This window comes from Emydura macquarii, unplaced genomic scaffold (genome assembly GCF_026122565.2).
Source record: "Emydura macquarii macquarii isolate MOO-44397 ecotype Brisbane River unplaced genomic scaffold, CSIRO-AGI_Emac_v2 contig_1790, whole genome shotgun sequence".
NCBI classification, from domain to species: Eukaryota; Metazoa; Chordata; order Testudines; family Chelidae; genus Emydura; species Emydura macquarii.
In genome coordinates this window covers 7,784,056-7,805,575 of record NW_027131927.1, presented here as the reverse complement: position 1 = coordinate 7,805,575, position 21,520 = coordinate 7,784,056, and the positions used below count along the sequence as shown (strand labels likewise).

Below are 21,520 nucleotides of genomic sequence, written 5' to 3'. Positions count from 1 at the left end.
AATGCGGGTCTAGCGTTCACTTGGGAATATAAAGGGAAGATCTTTTTCAATTGTAACATTGCTTTTCATCCATGGGATGAGCTAACAATGGAAACCTTGTGCTGTGCTTGCCTTAGAGTGGACAGCGTGGCCTTTAACACAGCCTCTACTCCTGCAGAGTGGCTGTTGCAGATTAGAAGGCGGGGAAAAAAAACTCGGGATGACATGCTCAACAAGATAATGAATGCCTCCACAGCTGCTGACACAGAGTTAAGAGCCTGGAGGATTTCACTGTCAGACAAACTGAACATGGACATGGAAAACAGGAAGGCAGCCCAGGAGCATGAGCATGCAACGCAGGACGAGATGCTGCATATAAAGAGGGATCAGTCAGACATGTTGAGGTGTCTTGTAGAGCTTCAGGAAGAGCAGCAGTAGGATAGACTTCCTCTGCAGCCCCTGCAAAACTCTCAGCAGATGCTCTCTTTCCTAGCCCCCCGCCCCCAAGCGTTCCAAGAGAAGGTTGAGCAGGGTGCAATACGTGTTCCACTTGACACCGGCTGAGGGGAGCAGGAAGAGGCACTGGCCTCTTTAAGAACTGGGAATGTGGGTTCATTGCTGTTTGCACATACAAACTTGGTTCTGTATCCCCTAACAGCCCTCTGAGAATGCATGCAAACCGGTAAATTATCTTCCTTTCCCTCCACTGTTAAGGATCAGCAATAAAACTTAAATGCTTTGAAATTCATTACTGTTTATTTATTAAAAGCATGGGGATGGGTGGTGGAGGGAAGAGGGGGTGCAGGAACAGTGCTGCAAGGGTGGGGGATGGGAAAGGCAGTCACAGCATAGAGAAGTGATTCCCATTACTGTGTCTCATTATAAAAATGACTTTTTAAAGCTTCCCTGATGCACAGCACTCTGCGGTTTGCTCTCAGCGTTGCACTGGTATCTGGCTGCTCAAAATTTGCGGCTAGTCTATCTGCCTCCGCGACCCAATCCAACAGGAACTTCTCCCCCTTTGTCTCACAGACATTATGGAACACACAGCAGGCAGAAATAACTATTGGGATGTTATTTTCACTCAGGTCTAACCTAGTGAGCAAACTGCACTACACCTGGACTTTAAACATCCGAAGGCACATTCCACCACCATTCTGCACTTGCTGAGCTTATTATTGAACTGCTCCTTCTCTCTGTCCAGGTGACTGGTGTACAGCTTCATTAGACGGGGAGCAAGGGGTCGGCAGGGTCCCCAAGAATCACTAGTGGCATTTCAACATCGCCAATATTTATTTTTTGGTCAGTGAAGAAAGTACCCACTTCCATCTTTTTTAACAGATCTTAGTTCCTAAAGATGCACGCATCATGCACCTTTCCAGACCACCCCCCACTGATGTTGGTGAAGCATCCCCTATGATCCACAAGGGCCTGCAACACCATGGAAAAGTATCCCTTTTGGTTTATGTAATCAGTGGCAAGGTGGTCCGGTGCTAAGATAGGGATACAAGTGCCATCTATTGCCCCACCACAGTTTGGGAACCCCATTGCGTCAAACCCTTCCACTATGTCCTGCACGTTTCCCAAAGTCACTACCCTCCTTAGCAGAAGTCTATTAATGGCCCTGCATACTTGCATCACAGCAGCTCCCACGGTGGATTTACTGACTCTGAATTGATTCCCAACTGACCAGTAGCAGTCTGGCATTGCTAGCTTCCACAGAGCGATGGCCACTCACTTATCCACTGTTAGAGCAGGTCTCAAGTGAGTATTCATGCATTTCAGGGCTGGGGACAGCTCTGCGCAAAGTTCCATGAAAGTGGACTTTCGCATACGGAAGTTCTGTAGCCACTGCTTGTCATTCCACACCTTCATAACGATGTGATCCCACCAGTCAGCGCTTGTTTCCCGGGACCAGAAGCGGCGCTCCACCAACTGCAGCTGGTGCATGACAGCCTGCAGCAAACGGGATTGTTTTGCTCTATGGCTCATAGCAGGGCAGCCTGAGTTACATCGCAATTTTCTGCGCTGCGGCTCCTGTCTTGGCCTTCAAAATACCGCAGATTAAATTGTGAGGTGTTTGTGATGCTCACAATGATAGTGCAGAGCTGAGCAGGCTCCATGCCTCTCTGGCAATGGCGTACATGCGGCAGAGACTGATGGGTTTTGAAAAACGACGCAAAAAAGCATTCATTTGTTTGTTTGGGACAAGAAGGGCGAGGGGAGGGAGGATGTTGCATCCTGGGAGGACGACAATCTTCCCATAAACCCCTGCAGCTAGTTGCACTGTTGGATAGCTACCCATGGTTCACTGCTTTCATTATCAATGCAAGCGCGGCTGGTAGGGACACAATCCCCTGATGCAATGACTGTGGTGTGATCATGCTCCAACCACTTCCTAAGTTCAGCAGGTGAAGGTCAAATGAAATTAAATCGACTTCACTCCGCAGTGTAGACATACCCTCATTCACATCACTGTATTAGCTAGGTGCCAGATGCAAAATTAAGAGTCGCTCATTTCCTTCCAAAGAATGGACTGCATTTTCCCACCCTTCCTAGGTTTGTGCCACTTCCTAAGATCGTCATTCCTGGTGGTTGCCTTTGAGGACAAAAACATTGTTGGACTATTTTGCAGCCTCCATTACTGAGGGACCATGCATATAGTGAAAAGTGTCTTGCATTGTGCCCTGTGACAAGGCGTAAGCACCTCCTGACCTGCAGGGGTGGGGAATGGCCCAGCGTGAGGCATGCCACGAACAACATCCTTCTCCTGAACCTCCAGGGTGAAATCCAAGCTCCACTGAAGACAGGGGAAGTTCTGTCAAGAACAGACAAGGTGTTCCATCCTCCCTGGCTTTTACCATCCACTGAGGGGAAAGCTCCATGTTGGCATAGACATGCTCTCAGTGATTTCAGAGCCTCCCTAAGGCTCCCATCTAAAGACCACTGCAGTAAACAAAATAAAAAGACTTCCACTGAGTTAATTGGGCTTTGGATCAGGTGCTGAGTGCCATTGGGCCAGTGATTTGCCATTCTCTGCACTGACTCTTTCCTCAGATTCAAACAGTTTTTGTCAGGCAAAGAGGATAAGAGGCCACTGTCCTCATCTTACTCTACATAATGTAAAAACAACAAGAGTCCTGTAGCACCTTAAAGACTAACATGCATCTGATGAAGTGGGTTGCAGCTCACGAAAGCTTATGCCCGCAGAAATTTGTTAGTCTTTAAGGTGCTACAGGACTCCTGTTGTATTTGCTGTATACAGACTAACACGGCTACCCCTCTGGAACTCAACATAATGTGTTATTATTGGTCATAAAATACTGTAACCAACCCTTTAAAAAAACCAGCTACAATATTTAGCTATTTTAAGTTCAGGAATTTTCTTTTAAACAATGTAGATCCAATATGTAACACTTACTGGCTTTCAAAACACCACTTTTATCTCCCTACACCTTCTTTGCTGAAAAATGTCCATCAAAACTGCTTTTCAATGGAATATTGGGTTTTCAGCAGAACAAAATTGTTCCTAATGCGTATTTGATTTTTCAGCAAAAACACGCCCAAAACATTTGTCAAAAAAACCTAGGATATTTTGATATGGAAATATTGCTGCAATGCCTCATAGGAGTTGTAGTTCAATTACCTCATGTCCCCATTCTCCTCTGTGGGCTAGGCTACATCTCCCATCATACGCCATGGCCGGGGGCTCCCATGATACACCTCGTCCTCCTTTCTTCTCCAAGACAGGGGACCATGGTGTATGATGGAAGATGTAGTTCCACATAAGAACGGCCATACTGGGTCAGACCATTGGTCCATCTAATCCAGTATCCTGTTTTACGACAGCAGTCAGGGCCTTCAGAGGGAATAAACAGAACAGGGCAATTTTTCAGTGAGCCATCCACTATTGTCCAGTCCCAGCTTCTGGCAGTCAGAGGCTTAGGTGCACCTAGACTATGGGTCATGTCCTTGATCATCCTAGCTCCTAGCTATTGATGGACCTACCCTCCAGGAACGTATCTAATTCTTTTTGAACCCAGGAACTCAGTCTATAGAGGAGACTGGGAGCGCAAGGCCCCCAACTATAACTCCTATGAAGCACTATGGCAACATTTCCAGAGAAAAAGATTTTGGTAATCAGCCAAAAAATAATTGAAATTTTCCATGGAAAAACTTAGGGGAAAAAAACTTTTTGTGATTGTTTTCTGGTGAAATTTGCAACAGGAAAAATAACTATTCTGACCAGCTCTACTTCCTTTGGTCTGTATCACTACCTTGACTAGTGATATTGGACCAGAAACATGGACTTTGATTCATGAGAAAGATTACCCTAGTGTGCACATATTTTTTTTAATCAGTATCCTAAACCAAATATCCTAGCTACGTTTAGTATCTAGGTAGGTGTCAGTGTGTGTGTGGCTTTGGGTGGGTGCACATGTGCAAAAGATATCTTTCATTTTTAACCCCTTCATCAGAAAGACCACAGTGACAAAGCTGGTTACAGCCTCCTTGATGCAATGGATTGTCTTTTAATTGTGTTCTATTTCTGGCTCTGTTTACACCATATGAAATTTGTCCATTTACTTGAAAGCAGGTGCTGTGCATCCAAGTGGATTAAAAGAAAAAAGTGATCAATCTCACACTACAGAACTGTGAAAATCCAAGGCACCTGGGACTTCTGAAGCCTCCTGTGAAGCGAGTGGGTGCCAAATTGTAAGTGGCTTCAGATTACTTCCTGCACTGTTGCAGGGACCCTGATATCATTGCTCAGCTACAGCTTCTACTTGTCTATCTTAAATTTGTCCAAATGATCAAGTGTTTGCTCTGCCTTTATTACAGTTCCCCCTCCCCATCCCCACAAATGATTAAACTCCCATTCCATCTAACATACACACTTCAATTACAGCACGCAGCTCGCCAAACATATAGCACTGTGCACTCAAGGTTCATTTAATTTAACACACTGAGCAAAGTTATAGGCTCTCCCAGAAGTTGACATAGCCAGGAGATATGAATGTAAGCAAGAGCCAAATTATCAGAATAACAGAGTCATACATCTTTTTAAAGACTGGAACATGTAAATGTGTTTTGGAGAATCCAATTCAGAAACTGCATAATATACCAAAGAAAGCTGTTACTGCACTTCACAGTGATGTGCTACTGACTCATCTCAGAGAATGCAGATGCAGAATGCTGATAGGAGAAAGGAGACAGGAAGCTGCTTAAATCATAAGAGGATTCATAAAGAATTGATGTGAATCAATAATGTTAAAAAGGAAACAAACAAGGGCTCTTTTCAGGGGGAGCCTGCCATATTTCTGTCTTTTTAAAAAAGAACAAATCCATAATCACTAGAATAAAGTGCTACCCAATCATTACATTTTAGAATACGTAAACAAGAACATTACATAACACCTCCATAATCCATGAACACCAACAGCATACAGAAGCTGCAGAGCGTCTTCAGGTTTATTCTACAAACTCAGCTGGGGGGCTTCATAAGTGGATTAATAAACTACAGGATGCATGAGACTTGTAAACAGGTCAGAAAATACTGGGGTAAAGGGAAGGGCTTTCTTCCGACTCCCCTCTCCCACCTGGTAGCTCCTCACACTGCTCACCCATGTCATCCCAGACTGAATGTCCCTCCACAATCCTCCAGCTGTGCTGTCTCCACATGCCTGATTTCTTTCAAGGTGGTCAGGGAATAATGGGAGGAGGCAACATCATCTGTTTTTTGGGAAATAAGAGAATTTGAAAATATAGCAATGATGTTTGAGAATCAAGAAGTGTCCCAGAGAAGTGTCCTCTCTTCATTTACCTTTTACTTTTTTACAGTAGAAATTATTTTAAGTAACTAGTTCTGGTGAAATGCACCAGCCTAGTTCAATTCAGGGATGGTGGGCAGAACCTAGCAGAGCAGAAGCAGAGCAGAGCAGAAGCAGAAGCAGAAGGAGAAGGAGAAGCAGAAGGAGAAGCAGAAGCAGAGGGCCAGAAGGCACAGAACCCAGGATTGACAGCCCTAGAGAATGAAAGTTTGGCACAGTGGAACAAGCTTCCCCCAACTACCCCACTTCTGTGCTTCAGGTCTGACCTGGAGTGAGACAGGAGTACAGTGCTGTTGTCTTTTCAGTTCATAGCCTTTCCACTGAGACTACCAGCAAGAGGGCTACTCAAGATGGTAGTTTGTGTGACATAGCCATAACTACCCCCCGAGCATCAACTAATTGCACATGCTGTATGACGCCAGACAGCTATCAGATGGCCATGACTATCGGGGGTCCAAAATTCTCCATCAACACTTTTTTTGAGAGAGAGACAAAATGTTTTCATTTTATTCAAAATTTTCCACATTTTTAACAAAGAAAGTGAAAAATTGGGGGTGGGAGGGGGAGCGGTGGAGGGAGGACACCACCTTTTTACTCCAAAACTGGAAATTTTCTATGAAATTTTTTTTTAATTTAGTTTTTCCATAGAAAATACTTACAATTTCCCAACCAGCTCTAGTAACAGCCATTACTCATGCCAGCCTGAGTCACCTCTGGCGAGATACTGACAGAAAGGGCAAAGGGTCAGTAGCCTATTATCAGTCCCTCTGAACCAAAGGTTCCCAACTTACAGCCCAGTCAGCACACAGCTGTGGCCCATGTGACATCCTGTGGCCCACGTAACACATAGAGAGCTGCATATGCAGCCCACAATGGTAAATCGATTGAGAACCACTGGTCTGGACCATCTTGTCCCCCAAAGAGATATTTCATATGTTGTTTCTTGACATCATGGCTGATTTCTCTCCATGTTAATAACCAGCCACCATGATCAGACCTCAAAATGTATAGGCCCTTATGAAACCAGTAGGGTGCTGCGTTATTGCCATGTGTTTTGTAAACTGGAGTCTGGACCTGCACGTATTTACTATGATTGTAGGCCCAATTCTGGGGTGAGAAACATGTGGGCAGCCCCCTGCATCCACATGGAATCTCACTGACTTAAGTGGGGCTCCAGACAGGTACAAGGGTACATCCACCTGTACTTGCTGCAGGATTAGGGCAAGAGTGCTTGTCACCCTTCCTCACAGTAGTCAGCAATATGACTGGGAGGTGATCTCTGCAGAATAGGGAAGGTGGAGGCAGAAATGATATCAGCTCAGTCCTCCGGCCTCAATGCTCCCAAGCTACGGATTTGAGGTGATGGTGATGATGATGACAGGGGCAGGAAACAGTGAGATCATTCCAAAGGCCCTCCTCTGAGGAGCAGCAGCAAGATGAGGCAATGTTTGCCAGTCGCCCCACTGCAGCTCCCGTAACCAGCTCTTTGGCCTGATACTGCTTCCCTGGATGTCACCAGCAGAACCCCCCAAGTTAAGTAGGAGCAGAAGGCAGCCCAGTGTCATCAGGAAGGGAAGGGACAACTGCCTAGAAATGGAAAGCAGCTCAGTGTAAACAAACAATCGAAGATGAACTATGCTGTCCTATTAGTAAATGTTCATGCTGTATTTATAGACTTGTGGTGTGACAAACAGTGGCTCATCATTAAAGTGTTTCCTCAACCAGGACTATAACATCAGCTTTAATCATATTTGTCAAGACTCTTTGCCATCTGCCTGTCCTGTCTGTCCCCCCGCTGCACTGCTCCACGTTGCTGTTTGTAATCCATGGCCAGCTGGGTGCCACACACCTGCACGCACAACTGAAGAGTATGGGGAACAGCTGTGGAGCAGAAGCAGAACTTTTTACCATGGTGAGGGCACAATCTGTGCCCAGGGGTCTATTCTCCTCTCATGTTCATAAGGAGCGCTCATGGACATTGACAGGCATGATGGGCATACACAACAGAAGGCCAAAGAAGACAGACAGGGGCATGGCCTCCCTGGAACAACCAGCTTAGGTCAGCCAAGTAATCTCAGCTCCTCCATTCTGAAGTAGAAGAGCTAATTCATTTGAAGGGAGAATCCTACACATGTGACCTTAAAAACCAAAGTCCTGTTTGCTCTGGACATTAAGGGTGGTATTTCCCAAAGTGCTCAACACCGGCTTACCTCTGTTCCCATTGACTTCAATGAATGCAGAGTTAGGCCTGCACTGAGCACGCACATTGGACCCAAATGTCAAATGGGGATTTTCGTAAGAGTAGGCAATTTGCCCTAGTGTCCTTGGTAAATTTTTCCTTCCCTAGCAAGGCTGTATACTGGCTGGTGGGGTGCTATTTCAGTGGCGTAGCAAGTGTGTACGTACCGTAACCGGTAAATGCACTCAGATGAAAGCGGCTGTGTAACAGCATCATTTCATAACTTCGTCCATACACTTATTTGTGATGGCCGCTGGGGGGCATCAAATACCCTTTGGGATTCCATTTAAAAGACACAGCTGGTTCTAATGTTGCCCTAGTTGAGGTCTGGGATCAGAGTCAAAACAGGCTTCAGAAACCCACCTTAGCCAAAGCCCAGAAGGACCTTCACCATTTATGTCACTATCACCCCCCCTCCTTTGCAGAGGCGTTCTACTTAGCAGAGAAGCCAATCCATGCCTCCCAGATAACATTCTTATCTTTTGCTCTTTTGTGTACTAATGCATGTACCAACATCCTTTTCCAGTCAGAGAAAGCTGGTGTGCAGATGAAACCAAATACAGCACAAAGGGCTGCCAGGCGTCTGGTTGAAAGGGGTTTAGTTTGGGTATCCAAGAACTGAGATACCCAAAATCAGAGGCCACTTTGGACAGTCCTGGATTAAGGGACTTGCCTAAGGACACACAGGAAGTCTGTGGCAGAGCCAGTAACAGAACTTGGGTCTCAGCTCCCAGTCCTGTGTCTTTATCACAAGGAGATACTTTCACCTTGGATGTTTGGCCAACCTTCTTGACCTGGAGATATTGCAAGTACAGCTAGTCTTGCACTGTTTCAGCACTTCTGAGTACAGTCCCAGTCAGACTCAAGAATGGTAGAGCTAAGTGAAAAATACAAGTGCCTTTCATCACCAGATTAAAAAAACCCAACCTGTCAACAGTTAAGCTACACTCTAGGAGAAGTTCTCTGAACAATTTCAAATCTGCAAAAAAGCTCAGGTTGGTTTACAATCAAGTCCCATTAGAACATCTGCATGGATGCTGCAGAGTGGCTGATGACTCTTGGTCCATTTCCAGATCCAGCCATTCAGTTCCAATGCCCTCTGTCCCAATCACTGTTCAACAACAAACAGAATGGGAATTTTTGTGTGCTTACAACATCCCTGGTGATTATGATCATTATTAATAAACGTATGCAGCTCTATAAATAAGTATGTATAGCTTTAAAAAGACTTGTGGTTTATATACGGCTCATATCCCGGCCTAGAAGTATTGCCAATCTACAGACACAAGCAAAGACAAAAGAGAATGTACAGAGAATGGGGTGTGGCAATTCTATCTTGAACACATTATGGGATGGGATGGTTTTTAGTAGTTGTCAGTAGTGCTAAATCAGGAGTAACTCTCCTTAAATCACTAGAATTACTCAGGTGTATTGCAAGAGGAGAATCAGGCCCCACCTTCTGAGACTTCCACAGATATGCCAATCAGAATTTAACGTGTGATGCAGAGAAAATAACTAGTATGGTAGTGATCTGGCTCTGTTCAGGGGAATGTCCCATTCTCCCAACATACAGAAGAAGCCATAGAAAAAAAAAAGGGGGGGATCCCTAAAAGCCTTGGATTACTGCAAGATTAAGTCAATACTCACTGCACTTCATTTTTATATCTTCTTTCATACTTCTTACAGTATATAGCAGAAGTTGCTAAATAGCCACAGTTTCAAATTCACAGCTTTTAACCCCTTGTAAAGTGACATAGTCCCTTGGTTCTAACTAAATGGGTCCCATTAAGGCAGATCTAAGCAAGCTCTCTCAGTTCTCATAGAGAGGGTTTGAAAAGGGTTCAGCACCTCACAGGACTGGGCCACTAGAGAGGCCATGTGGTCACCAGTGAGGACCTAGCAGACAGCTCCCTTAAGGAGGCGACATTCCCTTCCCTCCAAGACTGGTCCATCATCAGCTCAGGAAATCTGGGACAGGAGCACCAACCCCTCTCCACCGTTGTTGTGAAAGGGGCAGGAGTCACCAAAGTTTCTGCTCCCTTCACAGCACCCCTGCTACAGGCCAGGCCACTGATTATTCACAGCAGTACCAGCCAAGCAGTGGGTCTGTCTCAATTTTTCCCATCGTAGTTGCACTGGGGAGGTGCTACAGCCTTAACACTGGTGTAACGCTGTCCCCAGGGTAATAACATACCCTTATTTACAAGCATTCCTGCTTCCCAAGCAACTCCACGCCTGCAGACAGCACAGCGAGTGGATTTGATTTCTTTCTGCCTTCCTGGATCAGCCTGTTGGTGGAATGGGTCTGCACCTCCCCGCTTAACAGGTTACTGCAAGGACTCTCCAACCACTTACAGGGTGGTCTGCTCTTTAATAGAGAGACAGTCTCATGGACAACTCCCCTCACATCCACAGTCTTAAGGGCCCCGTGGCAGCCACAACAATGGAAAGGTGATGGTAGGGGCCTCTTATTGCTTTCTATCTGTGTTTAATACTGCAAGTAGGGTTTTTTTTAATTATATTGAAATCTTTTGCTCTTTATTTCATTCTGTTCTCTCCACTTTCCACCTGCCCCCTTGTGTTTCTCTACCATCTGCTCTCTTCCTTCTACTCTCCCCCTGCACATTCTTCCCTGCTACTAGGTTGCCCTCTTCTAATTAGTATTTGTAGAGTCCAACCTGCTAGGCATTGTACATAAGGAGTAAGAGACAGGCCTGCTGCACCCGTTCCGTTCCTCCCCCCCCCCCCAATTTCCATTCTAAATAGAAGCACTATTATCAACCCCACTTTATAGAACTGAGGCACAGAGATTAAGCAATTTGACTGAGTTTCACACAGGAAGGCTGTGGCAGAGTGAGGAATTGACCCCATCTTCAGAGTCCCATGCCTTAGCCATAAAGCCATCCTTCCTTCTTACTTGCTAGTTATGCTTTCCAGTCACCTCATATTCTTCTCCCCCTGCTCCCCAAACTTACTATCTAACTGCATCAGTCCCTTTTCCTCTGGACTTTTCTCTTCTGCTGGGAGCTGGCAGCTTTAGTTCCATTAGTAGATCTGGTCCCTAATGGTGGCTTCTGTTTCAGATGTGATTACAGGATCTGGGCCTTAACGAATCATTGTTCACTTACATTTGGGCCAAACTTTAAATGCTACAAAAATCAAGCTGCATATGAAACCTAATGCCAAAAGGGATTATGTCAAAACAAACATTTCTTCCAAAGAGGGAACAACAAATCAATGGAAACAGTTTGTTTTATACAATACACATTCCCATTCACAACCCAAACACTGCAGCACTAAAGGACTTTAAAGTGAAACACAATGAAACTGACTTCACTGATTTTCACAGTCCCAATTGAGAAACACTGAAAATAAATACAGAATATAAACAATGAGATTTTAAAAATTCTCTCACTGCTAACAATCTAGAGTTTAACAGGAACATAAGTAAACAAAAAATTATTTACAAATTATAAAGCCTCATTCTCTACTCCATCACACCAGGATAAAACCAGAATCAAGCTCATGGTTTTTAAACTGCTATTGTCCCTTTAAATAAGCTGTTACAGGCATTCTTGTAAATATGCATTTTTTAAAACTCTTTATATACATTTTCTTCCAAAACAAGCAGTTGTTAAGAATTCCCTATATACATATATCGTTGTGACAACATGATGGCACAAATGATAATTAGATAATGTTTCTAAATCTCTTGCTATAGAAGCTTTTGTTAAAAATAAAAATCAAAACCAAACAGAGGAATAATTAGCATGGAAAATCTTAATATTGATAATTTGAGGATTCTGAGTAAATGATTAGATGTAAACTCTGAGCTATGAACAAGAGCTAAAGGTAATGCCATACCTTTGGATAATGAGGTCACACATATCAATGACCTCTACCGAGGCAAGTGAATCAGTTAGTCTAGCTCTTTTCTGTGGTTTCAAGGCCAGATCCTGCTCTGAGAAACCAAAGGGTGGCAATCCAAGGGTTTATGGCATTGCCAGATGTGGTTCACCTCAGGGAATTCTCTGAAAGTCATCCCCTCGAGGTGTGGGAGGGGAGAAAGTGAGTGTCAGGCATCCAAACCCCACAGATTGGCTCTGTGGGAAAAGGCTGCTTCACCCCAACTCTGGAAGGAAGTAATACACTGCTGCTTTTATCTAGAATAAAAGATTCACACACCCAGACCTCACAGCAGAAGAAGTAGGCAGTCCAGTGGGTACATTACCACCAAGCACAGCTACTTCCTAGCTCCTAGCCCTGCCCCATCAAATCCTTCCAGCCCCTTTCAAATAGAGCCTAGCAGAGGGGCTGTCACAGGGGAGCAAGGCTGGGGTCCAGGAGATTGCACTTCCATCTTTTCACAGAGAAGGGCAGTTCTTTATATGGAGATAAACATCTAGATCCCTGGGGAAAACTCTGGGCCCGCTCTATATCTGTTCTTTGTCAGGTAGATCCAATAGCCCAATAGCACAGGATTCATCAAATTAGCATCTGTCTTGATTTAGAGAGTACCGAAAAATGCAATGTTAACTCACCTTGATGTGTGCAAGTATTGCCGCATATATGGTGCTGTATGTAGAATCACCTCTTGCTCTCAGCCTCCCTGATAAGAGGACCATGTATCAGTTGCAACACCTAAGCATATCACAGCAAATTAATGCAGGATGAGATAAGGTAAGATAATGGCATAAACAGGTTGTTTCCTAAACGCTGATCCTGAAAGCTGTTCCCCACAGGCTGATTTCAGCATCCACATGAAACCTCAGTAAGGCTTTGCATGAGTCCTGAATGGAACAACTTGCAGGATCGGGACTTTAATGACTCACCTCTCTCTTTCCTTCATTAATCTAGCTAAAATTGAACACTGAAGCCTCCAAACAGTATATTCTGCTACTAACATATGCAGCCTTCTGTGTCAAGTCACCTTGGCCTTCCCCACCCTGCCACCTGCCCTCTTTCATCTTGTCCTTGTGTTCACTGTAAGCTTTTGGATGGTGTGCATTTGCACAGCACAATGATTCTAAGTCTCAGGACCACTGTGATAGAATCAACCAAATTACCATCCTAAAAATACATTCCCATGGTTTTCCCTTCCAGTTTAATGCTGACCCCTGGGTTTAGCCAGGAGCCAAGGAAGACTCTTTGATGAGTCCAGAGTATTTCCCATTTAATCTTTTAAAGAGGCGTGGATGCCTGGCATGAGGCTGGGCTGTTAAAACTGACTCCCCAGCTGCACTCACAAGACCTATTCTGGTAACAGTGTGGAAACAGAACAAGATACATTCTCCAGGCAGTTGCCAATGATCCCGGTCAGGAACAATTCCATAACCCTATTTTTAAAATGTAAAACCCAGGGGCTAAATCACGGGAGGGGAAAAGCCACCACGGCTGAACTCCTAGTAGCTGGTCATGTTGCAATCAGTCCTGCTTTGGCAGCTGGTCAGCCAGAAGAAGTGGGCCGAGAAGAGGCGCCTATTACCACCCTAGCCACCCATCTCCTCAGACCGCCTCCCCCCGCCATGAGCCCAACCCATCCCAGGCAGCCTTCTTGACACCGCAGCCTCCAAGTCCGTGTCCCCGAGGAGGAGAGGAATATTCCCAGCCCGAGAGAAGCCAAGAGATGGCCGGCCAGGCACTGCTGCAGGGGGCAGGCAGGAGGCAGCGCTGGGAGCGGCGGCGCGGTCCCTACCTTTGTGCTGCGCGCAGGAGACAATAGCAAGCAGCAGGAAGGAGGGACGGGAGCGGTGGGGGTGGGGGGCATTTTCTGAGCCATGGATCCTGCCACAGAGCAGAGGTCGCCCGCGTGTGCCATCAGCCCTGTGGGCCGGGGCGGCGGCCGGCTCGGCTCGGCTCTGCAGCAGGGCTCCTCTCGGGGGCGCCGCCCGCCGCCTTGCGGAGCCCGGGGCCGCTGCGCTGCGGTGCAGGGAGGCGCAGGGCGAGGCCCGGGTCGCGAGGCCAGTCACGACACCTACCTGCGATGGGGTCCGGCTCCCTCACTCCGGGCTGGGGGCGGCGGCGCGCAGCGGCGCGAGGCTGCGGGGCGGCAGGCGGAGGGTGTCCTTGAGGAAGGGGGTGGGGTTTGCCTCCGCCTCAGCGGCTCTCCCCCCCCCCCCAGACAAAGGGGGCGGCCGCGTCGCCGCCCCGAGGCCCCGGCCCCCCCTGCTGGGAGTGGCGCGCGCCCGGCCGTCACCAGACTCGGAGAGCGCGAGGAGCCTCACCCCGACCCCCACCCAGCGCCCCGCTGCAGCCTGTCCCCGGCCCCTCCGCGGGGGGGGGGGGCACCTTCGTGGCTAGCGGCCAAGCGGCGCTGGGCACCGAGCAGCGGCTCCCTCAGGCCCCCGCGGGGGCGGGCTTGGAGAGAGGCGGTTTCAGAGCATCAGAGGGCCAGGGGCAGGCTGCACAAGGCGGCCGGGCCACCCCCACGCATCAGGCCGGAGACCCTTGTGGGGTTGATCCGACTGACGAGCCATACGTTTGCCCTGAGCCACCCGGTTTGCGGGGCCGGCGAAACCGTTCCCCTCAGCTGTACCCTGGTGGTCCAGGGAGACTTGTAGCAGCGCCAGCCTGTCCCTTCCTGGGCACACGCTGTAGTCAACACCGTGGTACGGGTCCCTAGGGCAGCCCCTTGACTCCTCTAAACTGCCCCACCTGGCCCTGGCCCGGGAATAGAGACAGAGCATGACCCTGCCTGCTTAAGCTTTTCCCAATTCTCTTGCGAGGGACCTACAGATCTCGCCAACCCGCCCACTGACCAGCCTCCGACTCCTGGTTCGAAAACCGCTTTTATTTCACCAGACTCAACATCACCAACTTCACAAGAGTGCTCCGGAGCCTGCCTGCTTCTTACTCCCAGAGGGAAAGCCTGAGCTGCCTTCCTGACCACAGTCTGACTCTCCAGCCCAGCTGTGATGGGGCTCCCTCTCCTCAGGCCACAACTGACCTCCCTTCAAATTCAACCTGCCCCCTAAAGTTCCACACCAAAAGGCTGGATGAAGCACCCGGTCTTCCTCTGACGACATCCCGCGTCATGCACTTTTACTTAGCAACACTTATCCTGTAACATCTCACATCATAAAATTTCAAATGAACACAGATCCTTCTCCAAACAGCTGCAATCCCTGCTACGGGCGCAGTGGCCTACTGGAATGCTTCTGGCAGCTGAAACCATCTGTCCGCAGGATTAGTGGGGCAAAAAAAGTGGCTTAAAGCTAATTCTCATCCTCCCAGCCCCACACACTCCTAGCCCAAACACTGCTCTGACACAGCTCATCATCAGATGTATCTGAGTGTATTATACTTGACACACTCATGAAGTGATAGACAAGCTCACTCCAAATGAGAGGCTCTTGTGGAATAACTACATGGTTGGAGTTTGTGACTAGGTATGAAGCTTGAGTCCAGTTGCTTCCAGCATCTGAAGAGACTTCTCAAAAGCCACACGTTGTCAGAAAAGCTGAAGCCATAAAGTTAATTATGTCAGCCATTAAGTCTAAAACTGCTCATTTCTTGAGGAAGACAGTATTATTATGTTCTTCTCAACCCAAAGTTAATTATTTTGAAAGAGATTTTAAAAACTCCACCAAAACACAGGACTTTCCCCAGTGCCCAGTCTTGGATAATCATGTGCTCCTGATTTCACTCAGCTTCTTGTTCCTGTTGCATAGGGGACTGTTTTACAGAATCTCTGCTTGGACTTGTCTACACATGGAAATTTACCAAAATAGCTATTCCAAAATGGCTATTTAAGTATAAACTCCCATGTGGACACTTATTGTGGATTAATTATTCCAGAAAAGCTATTTTGATAATTTTCCAAGAGAAGACAAGCCCTTACACTTCCTTTTACCCTAACATTGCTGGTACTGTATAGGACTTCTTTCTTCCCTGCCTCTTCCTCTCTCTCTCTGCAAGGGGGCATATGCCGTGTCTAAATATTATTATTATTATTGAATGGTTTATTGCTATTTGTAAGACTAAATACATAGGCACCTAATAGATCATAAATCTGTACAGGCCCTGTTAAATATTCTTGTTCTTAAGGCCAGACCTATAATTGACTGGGTGAAGAAATATATTACAGCTAAGTTGTTATGCCCTCTCACTTGTTGCCTCACCAGATGAATTAAACATTAACCAAGCAAAACTATTTCCTCACGTCTGCCCATTTCTAAGGAAAGAATTAAAAATGTGTACATTTGCTTGTGTAATTTAGGATGTTCCCAGGACCAAAGCCAATAACAGTAATACTATTATGGGAAATAGACCATTTCTGAGAACCCACTCTGAAGTCACAGTTTCATCCCCAAATGAGGTACCATTTCTGTGATGCTTGCAAATCATTGCCATCTAGAACAAGGTAGGTTGGCTGCCATCTCTGACTACCGAGGTCACCATGACCATTTGCCTGCATTTCTCGGTTAGTCACCAATTGCAAATTGTCTAACTTGCAATCTCGGGGAAGGGACTGTCTTTGTGTTATTTGTGTTTATACAGCTCCTGGGGCAATGGACCTTATTCCTTGCTTGGGGTTCTTAGACACTACCACAATAAAAAATGATTGACAATAAATGCACAAGGTTTTTCCATAAAGTCAACTATTAGGAGATTAATGTAACCAGACAGTGAAGGAAAGCAGAATATTATATAGTCATAAATGGATCATTTAAACCAAACAGAATATCCAGAGCTATCTAGACACATGGTCCCCATCAACATAGTATCTAAGCATCTTTGCAGAAGGCTCACCGGAGACCCAACATGCCCTAGAAGCTCCATGTTTGCAGCAGCTGGGGTGAAAGAACCATGCAGAAAGGTCTCTGCATTCAGTTTGTGCCACAGAGGCAGGTTCCATCCCAGCTGCAGATAGCAAGGGAAGGGGTCACTGAATTTGCACCTCCACAGATATGGGCCCACATTCTCTGCTAGTGTAAACTGGTGCAACTCCCACTCTTGCCAATCCCAAGTGTTCAAAAATAATGAGCCAAGCCCTCAAAATCATGACACAAGGTTAAAAATCATGAGATTAAAAAAAATAAATTTTAGGGTTTTTTTAAATCTTCTGGTTTGAGCCTTTAGGATGCACTTGCTTCAAGCTCTTTCTGCGCCATTATGAGACTGTGAAACTTACTTTTTAAAACAACAAAAGCTGAAATTTTCATCTTTTGATTCGAGCAGCTGGCGTTAAGAAAGCTTGTTATAAAATTGTGAGAGTTGACAACCGCTGAACTCCATTGATTTCAATCAGAAAGTGAAACCAACTATAAACACATCTGAAACCGACTTAGTTGATTTTCCTTGTGTAAACGGAGAGAAATGCAAACAAGCAGCGTCCATAAGGAGGGATAAATATGCTGGACTTTTAAAGCGGGTTCGCTTTAATAATTTAAGGAGTTGTTATTGATAACATATAATACATTTGTTTCCAACATCTGATTTTGAAGCAGACAATGTTCCTTTAAATGTGGAAAAAATTACGAAACAAGAGGAATCTAATGAGACCCTTTTCTTTAATTAAAAACATCACTTACAAAGGGAAAATTTTGATGTGTGGCACAGCTATTTCTCCTGTGTCTGTCACTATCAGCTCTCTTCTCCTGTATTGTCCAGACTACGTCCAGAGTCTGCTCCGTGCTATCGGGGGCTAAAGATCTTGTTAAAATTTTCAAACCCTGATTATGTAAAACAGGCTCATGGCAGCATATTGAGTGGATGATGCATGTGAACTGTATTTCACATCATGGCAATCATATTCTTACATTGATGGGGCTGTAGCATGTAGTTGGGATGACAGCGCAGTATCTGGAATGTATATTTCGCAACTTGATGCACTGTGGTTATTCATTTAATATTTTAACTGGTTGCTTTAGAAGTTTTTATGCAGCCAACAATCTTTATTAATGACAAGTTTGTTGAGTAATGAGCTCTCTAGGGGCCTAATCCAAGGCTCAGTGAAGTCAGTGGGAGTTTCCCTATTATTCCATTGAGCTTTGAATCAAGCCTTATGACTACAGCACAAAGTTTCTGAGATACTGTACAAAGTTTCTAAGCTACTTTATAAAGTCATTGTTGTTCCTTTGCAAGCAATAGCAGTTTTAGCCTGAGTGGTTTTTTTATAGAAATTAATGACAGACACACAAGAATGTTTACTACACTTATTTACTTCCATTATTTACATAAGGCTTGTTTTCCTGGAGCAGAGATGGCAGAAAGAGAAAGTCAACACAGGTAATCCACTCTACCTCCAGCTACGACACCACCGCATCTGGCCTTGTACTAGTCAGAAAAACAGCTCCCTCTTTAACAGTTGGCCTCTTTGTCCTAGCCTCAGCACACTGTCTATCCCTGTGGCTCTCAGGTGCGCTGGCTTCTGACAGCCCTTTATGAGCTGCCATGTTGGTGCAGAATACCCAGAGTGCAGCATGTTTTAGCCCCTTCGCTTCAAAAACAGTCCCTGAAATTTTGGAATTGTTTAAATGAGAAGTTTAAAAGTTAGTACCTTACATCCAGACAGACAGAGAAAAACAACATGAAGTTGAGAGAAAAGCCTTGCTTTCCTCAGCAATAAAAAGAAAAAAAGAAAGGGAAAAAAAAGCACCGGACTTTTGTACCAGTAGGGAATTACCCACACTATCTTTAGATAAAATTTCCCCTGAACACTGTTGTGTAAGTTCTGTTTTCTGTGTGCTGTGCTTTTAAAATTCTCCAAATCCCTCGTGTTTAGTTGCCCTTTTACATTAATTTCAGATGTTCCAGAGGATGAAAATATTCTTCTCTCTCATGGAGGAGACTTTGCTATTGCTCATTGCATTCCTTTAACTTAAAATGTAGTCATTTAGACTAAAAATACATGTGCATAGAGAGCTGTAACATGCACTATAAAAGTACACCTATACTGTACATTTGATTGCCCTCCTCCACCTTAGAACAGGCTGGATTTCACTTGCATAGAGCATTTTGGAATGGAAAGTTCCTACAAGCATCAAATGTTATTAGATAAAAATAATTACCTGTGGGAATGCTTACATCACAGATTCAGGTGTAATTGTAGCACAGGTAGGCATACCCATGCTAGTTTTAATCTAACAGTAGAGATGGAGACATGACAACACAGCTGAACTAGCCAGGCTGCTAGCTGGTACCAGGGTCCATGACACCACATCTTCACTGCTATCATCGCCCACACTAGTTAGATTAAAGCTAGCACGTGTAGCCATACCTGTGTTACAATTACACCTTAATCTGTGGTGCAGACATGCTTTTAGAAGCGAAAAGCCCTTTGGTCAGTGTTGATTATTCATTGTGTGACTTCCACCACATTTATTCACCAGATATTGTGGTCCTGTGGCAAGCCAGCATGGCAACTGCCTGAACTGGGGGAACCTGCACAATTTAATCCCAGCCTAAAATGCGCTAGCCAGGGTTCAAGCAGAAACACAGACAGCCTGCAGCCAATAGGATGTTTCCTGCAGCTCCTTTCAATCAGTCTCATCTCTAGCTTCTACAAGTGGCAACCAGCCCTCTTGCTAACGGACTTGTAGCTTTCTGTACCCAGCTGCCAATTATCCAGATTACGTTAGCAAGAGGTTCCTGAGATGCCTACATTCTGGTAGCTGTGGAACCAGCTGCCAAGGCTAGGGTTTTCATAGAATCATAGAGTTGGAAGGGACCTCAGGAGGTCATCTAGTCCAACCCCCTGCTCAAAGCAGGACTAACCTCAGCTAAATAATCCCAGTGAGGGTTTTGTCAAGCCGCAGCTTAAAAACCTCTAAAGATGAAGATTCCACCACCTCTCTAGGTAACCCATTCCAGCACTTCACCACCCTCCTAGTGAAAAACATTTTCCTAATGTCCAACCTAGATCTCTCCCAATTCAATTTGAGACTGTTGCTCCTTGTTCTGTCATCTGCCACCACTGAGAACAGCCTAGCTCCATCCTCCCTGGAACCCCCTTTCAGGTAGTTAAAGGCTGCAATCAAATCTCCCCTCATTCTTCTTTTCTGCAGACTAAACAAACTTAGTTTCTTCAGCCTCTCCTCATAAGTCTTGTGCTCCAGCCCCCTAATCATTTTTGTTGCCCTCCGCTGGACTCTCTCCAACTTGTCTACATCCTTTTTGTAGTGGGGGGCCCAAAACTGGATACAATACTCCAAATGCAGCCTCACCAATGCCGAATAGAGGGGAATAATCACTTCTCGCGATCTGCTGGCAATGCTCCTACTAATGCAGCCCAATATGCTATTAGCCTTCTTGACAACCAGGGCACACTGCTGACTCATATCCAGCTTTTTATCCACTGTTATCCCCAGGTCCTTTTCTGCAGAACTGCTGCCCAGCTCATCGGTCCCCAGTCTGTAGCTGTGTATGGGATTCTTCCGTCCAAAGTGCAGGACTCTGCACTTGTCCTTGTTGAACCTCATCAGATTTCTTTTGGCCCAATCCTCCATTTTGTTTAGGTCCTTCTGTATCCTATCCCTACCTTCCAGGGTATTTACCACTCCCCCCAGCTTAGTGTCATCTGCAAACTTGCTGAGGGTGCAATCTACCCCATCCTCCAGATCATTAATGAAGATGTTGAACAAAACTGGCCCCAGTACCGACCCCTGGGGCAATCCGCTTGTAACCAGCTGCCAGCTAGACATGGAGCCATTGATCACTACTCATTGAGCCCTATGCTCTAGCCAGTTCTCTATCCATTTTATAGTCCTTTCATCCAACCCATACTACTTTAACTTGCTGATAAGAATACTGTGAGAGACCGTATCAAAAGCTTTGCTAAAGTCAAGGTATATCACGTCCACCGCTTTCCCCACATCCGCAGAGCCAGTCACCTCTTCATAGAAAGCAATCAGGTTGGTCAGGCATGACTTTCCCTTGGTGAATCCATGTTGACTGTTCCTGATCACCTTCCTCTCTTCCAAGTGCCTTAAAATGGATTCCTTGAGGACCTGCTCCATGATTTTTCCAGGGATTGAGGTGAGGCTGACCGGTCTGTAGTTCCCTGGATCCTCTTTCCTCCCTTTCTTGAAGATGGGCACTATATTTGCTCTTTTGCAATCATCAGGGACCTCCCCCAATTGCCACGAGCTTTCAAAGATAATAGCCAATGGCTCTGAAATCACATCAGCCAACTCTCTCAGCACCCTCGGGTGCATTGCATCTGGCCCTATGGACTTGTGTATGTCCAATCTTTCTAAATAGTCTTGGACCTGTTCCTTCAGCACTGTGGGATGTTCACCTCCTTCCCATTCTGTGCCGCCCAGTGCAGTAGTCTGGAAGCTGACCTTGTCTGTGAAGACAGAGGCAAAAAAGGCATTGAGTACCTCAACTTTCTCCACATCCTCTGTCACTAGGTTGCCTCCCCCAATCTGTAAGGGGCCCACACTTTCCCTAATCTTCCTCTTGTTGGTAACATACCTGTAGAAACCCTTCTTGTTCCCCTTCACATCCCTTGCTAGCAGCAACTCCA

At 45.8% G+C, this 21,520-nt stretch overlaps 1 protein-coding gene across 6 annotated transcripts in view; it reads right to left on the bottom strand.

The window, feature by feature from the left end:
- Window positions 1–14,141, bottom strand: part of TMEM150C (transmembrane protein 150C) — a 42,167-nt gene extending 28,026 nt beyond the window's left edge. For 4 of the 6 annotated variants that reach the window (XM_067556867.1, XM_067556868.1, XM_067556866.1 and 1 more), the window contains exons 1-2: window positions 14,028–14,141; window positions 12,591–12,690 (exon numbers count right to left, since the gene is read on the bottom strand). Coding sequence is in view for 2 of the 6 variants with exons in the window: in XM_067556863.1 (XP_067412964.1) it covers window positions 5,604–5,661 (58 nt within the window). In the remaining 4 variants the exon portion in view is untranslated. Of the gene's footprint in view, window positions 1–5,603; window positions 5,713–12,590; window positions 12,691–14,027 lie in introns of all 6 variants that reach the window. The other 2 variants (XM_067556863.1, XM_067556864.1) reach the window with 1 other exon arrangement.
- Window positions 14,142–21,520: the final 7,379 nt, after the last annotated feature.